This window comes from Octopus bimaculoides, chromosome 22 (genome assembly GCF_001194135.2).
Source record: "Octopus bimaculoides isolate UCB-OBI-ISO-001 chromosome 22, ASM119413v2, whole genome shotgun sequence".
NCBI lineage: Eukaryota > Metazoa > Mollusca > Cephalopoda > Octopoda > Octopodidae > Octopus > Octopus bimaculoides.
This window is the reverse complement of record NC_069002.1, coordinates 3,757,398-3,761,276: the sequence shown is the minus strand read 5'-3', so window position 1 is coordinate 3,761,276 and position 3,879 is coordinate 3,757,398. Positions and strand designations below refer to the sequence as shown.

Below are 3,879 nucleotides of genomic sequence, written 5' to 3'. Positions count from 1 at the left end.
TATATATATATATATATATATATATATATATATATATATCTGGCAATTGGCTGTGCTTGAGAAGACATGTCAGGCTAAGTGAAGTGGTCATGACCAGTGCTGAGGACATGTAAAAGGCACCGGTGCTGGTAACACATAGAAGACACCCAGTACACTCTGTAAAATGGTTGGCATTAGTAGCGGCAGGAATCGAGCTGTAGGAGCCAAGCTAAAACAGGACTGGAACCTGGTGCAACTCTCTTTTCATTGAAGAAAATCTGAAGGCAGTTAGTTTTTGCTTTTGCAAGAGTATTCAAGGGATGGTGGTTTTATCATGTATGTTTCCTCAGCCATATTGATGTCTGCCAACTTTATAGGTGGCATGAACGTTCTCACCAAAACATCGTCGTCCTTGATTCTAGAGGAAAAAATTATGCTCCTTACCTTCCAACACCCTTTTAGGATATCTGAGCTGTTCATAAACGACAGCAAACGATGTGCGTGCATCACTAGGTTTTCTGCTTACTGAGTCACTGCATGATGGGGTCTGAGCCTGGATTGACTAATGACCATAATAATTGAAGGGAAAAGGTTGCACCTCAATCTCTGCACCTATGTAACTTCCTTAGGCTACATATTTTTGAAGAATTATTAGATTAAACAAAGAATGCAAAAGTCTGTAAGCTTACTGGGAACCTAGTCTACAACACTCGTTACAATTCGAAATAAAAACCACAAATATACAATATTTTCACAAATATATATTGTGCAAAGATATTTATATATGAATAATATATTTAAAATATGTTTAAAGCTTTACCTATTACATTAATTGCATGAGATAATTGTTACAGCTTTCAGTGTTTTAATTAATAGAAAAGTTTTACGCAAGTCTTAAAAATATATTGGTCCTTCCATTAAGCTATTTAGATCACAATAAAGTTTTATCCATAACAAGAATTTGTTTCTTACTAAATCCCTTGAGAGCCTCAGCAATTGCTTTATCAAAGGATGTGATAGGAACCAGTTCAGAAATTGGCGCTAATAGTTTAGACTGGCGTGCCAGATGACAAAGATCTAGCAGCATTTCGGTTTTTTGGGGTGTGTTGAAATTGTCAATATTCCACTGGCTCATCCAAAAACCAACCAGCTTTAAGGATTTAAAAATAAACACACCAGTAGGAACAGTAACCGGTTGTTTAGACATACCGCCATAGGTAACCATGTAACCGTTAGGGGCAAGGTTTCGAAGAAGTTCGGTGGCCGCTTTTCCGCCAACGCAGTTAAAGCCCAATTTCGGTGCTTTGCCGAGATCCTTCATCAAAGCTTTCATATCAGGGGTACGACAGAATTCCTCAGTGACAACATGGGTAGCACCTAGTGATTTCAGGTCGGTTGTTAGTACATCGATGTCAGGTCTCGCTCGAACTATGTTGACGGTCCGAAGCCCCCACGCAGAGGCCAACTGAATAACAGCCTGACCAACACCACTGTTAGCACCATTTTGAATAATCACGTCACCAGGTTCAAGATTGACGAAATCTTTCATCATTCTGTAAGCAGTACAAGGATTAACAGCGATAGTAGCTGCTACTAAGGGCGGGATGTCGTTCGGGATCTTCTGTACTTCGGATTCACCGTAGACTGCATGTGTTTGCCATGTACCAGAAGCTGTTTTCAGAGGGAGGATCCAGTCTCCAGGTTTGAACTTTTTCACGTTATTACCGGTTTCCAAAACCTCACCGACACCTTCATTTCCAGCGATAGCAGGAAGTGGTGGCTTTATCATGTACGTTCCTTCGATCATATTGATATCCGATGGGTTAATAGGTGACATCAACATTTTCACCAAAACATCGTTGTCCTTGATTTTAGAGGGCAATGGATGCTCCTTACTTTTCAGTACTTTTTTAGGATCTCCGTTCTCTTCGTAAACAACGGCAAACGATGTTCGTGCATTACTAGAGAATAAACGTGGACAAGAATGTCTGATTATCGAGTAATTGGAAAAAATACTGACTCGGACGAGGTTTCTCAATACCGCAGCCGCCATGTTCGAAGAAGTAATATAAGAGTTATCTCCCTTGGTAAGCTTTTAAAAATTATTTTCTTTTGTTGTTGCAGTCGTTAGTGTGCGGCCATGCTGGGGCATCACCCTAAACGGAAAAAATATTTCGAGTCACTCAAAAAATTTACCATTTCTTTTAAAGCCTGGTACTTATCCATCAACTTCTTTTCCCTGAACCACTAAGTTAAAGAGACGTAAACAAACCAGCACCGGTTAAGCGATGTTAGGAGATAAACACACACACACATATACGACGGGTTTCTTTTAGTTTCCGTTTACCAAATCGACTCACAGGGCTTTGGTCAGCCTAGAGTTATAGCAGAGGACATCTACTCAAGGTGCCACGCAGTGGGACTAAACCCGGAACCATGTAGCTAGAAGCAAACATCTTACCACACAGCCACTCCTTCGCCTTTTTATTTTTTTAAAATTGATTTTTGAAGCTTGTCAGCTTTTGGTAGTTCAACCTTCAGAATGGAAAGCACTTCGCATAATATCAGTGGTGCACCATGATTTCTACATCGTTGAAACTAAAATCTCCCCTGCCCGAGTAAATTTATCAGTAAATAAGCAGCCACTTAACACACTAGAAATAACAGCCAAATTTTCTTAACGACACACTATCTGAATAAATAAATAAATAATGCCAAACAAAAAACACCGGCATGGCCCTGTGGTTAAGAATTTCGTTTTGCAATCATGTGGTTTCTGGTTCAGTCCCACTTTGCGACACATTGGGCAAGTATCTCTTCTACTACAGACCCGGCCGACCAAGTGTGAGTGAATTTGGCAGACGGGAACTGTGTTGAAATCCGTCGTGTGTATGTGTGTGTTTGTCCCCCATCTTCTACCATCGCTTGTCATTTTTTTCACATCGAATTCCGACATAATCCTTAACAACACAGTCCGAAACGTTTCAGAAAGTTATGAGGAAACATCGAGGTGTGTGAATTATCCGAAACTCCTCTCCCCTCTCACAATAAGTTCCAATATAACCCTTATCTACACTATCTGAAATGTATCTCTGGAAAATTTCCTTAAAAAATATGCATTTTTCAGAAAGTTATGAAAAAAAAAAAAAGTATCAAGAAGAGGCACGTATCTGAAGTTATGCCGTTATGCAGAAATTATTTATTGTACTTTTGACGTTCCATAGTTGGTTGCGTGACACTAATTATAGCGTACCCGTTTCCTAGTAACGGTAGCGTTGTGTGACCATGACTTGATAGACGGAACTTTACTACTTCACCAACGTCAGGGTGTGACACAATGTCTAAGAAATTAGGGAAGTATACTAATGGACACGCTACGGCGAAATGGGAACACGGTCTTGCTAGGGAACAGCTGCATGAGGTATGTTTATCCTGTTTTGGTTATTTTTCCCTCGTTCTGTGTATCCTTTATATTCTTTGAGAAATATAAATTCTTACACACGCGCAGTTTTATATATTTTTCTTGCTTCTTTTCTTACTATTCGATAAAGGGTTCACCCGAAACGTCTGCTTATTTCTTTTACCCCCCGCCCTTTTTTTTCAGCTTACAATTTATTGTGCACAACTTCTTAATTTTTGTGTGTTTACATTTGGTCTATCACCCTTTGAATTGTTACTTCCGAACCTTTCACGTCGTTCAACTGTCCGTCTCCTGTTCCATTTGTTTTACATATTGGTAATGCAAACAGGAAGAATAGAACTCAAAATATGAGTATATGTATATTTTCATTAATATTTAGCAGAAGCAACAATGTGGCTCAAGGGTCGGGAGTTTAGTCCGTTGACACTTATCAACTTAGCTCTATTTCTTCTGCTATATATATATATATATATATATAT

General features: G+C 39.2%; 2 protein-coding genes across 12 annotated transcripts in view; one reads left to right on the top strand and one right to left on the bottom strand.

Annotated features, from left to right (window-relative positions):
* Positions 1–725: 725 nt before the first annotated feature.
* Positions 726–2,416, bottom strand: LOC106867746 (enoyl-[acyl-carrier-protein] reductase, mitochondrial). The gene has a single exon (XM_014912712.2). It carries the CDS (start codon positions 2,030–2,032, stop codon positions 911–913), a length of 1,122 nt encoding a protein of 373 aa, XP_014768198.1. The 5' UTR covers positions 2,033–2,416; the 3' UTR covers positions 726–910.
* Positions 2,417–3,213: 797 nt separating this feature from the next.
* Positions 3,214–3,879, top strand: part of LOC106867864 (sperm-associated antigen 17) — a 36,890-nt gene continuing 36,224 nt past the window's right edge. For 5 of the 11 annotated variants that reach the window (XR_008266527.1, XM_052975729.1, XM_052975731.1 and 2 more), the window contains exon 1: positions 3,227–3,400. Coding sequence is in view for 7 of the 11 variants with exons in the window: in XM_052975729.1 (XP_052831689.1) it covers positions 3,317–3,400 (84 nt within the window). In the remaining 4 variants the exon portion in view is untranslated. Of the gene's footprint in view, positions 3,401–3,879 lie in introns of all 11 variants that reach the window. The other 6 variants (XR_008266528.1, XR_008266529.1, XM_052975727.1 and 3 more) reach the window with 3 other exon arrangements.

Excerpts from the sequence above, each read along its gene's own strand:
- LOC106867746 (XM_014912712.2), bottom strand. The coding sequence starts at position 2,032 with ATGGCGGCTGCGGTATTGAGAAACCTCGTCCGAGTCAGTATTTTTTCC.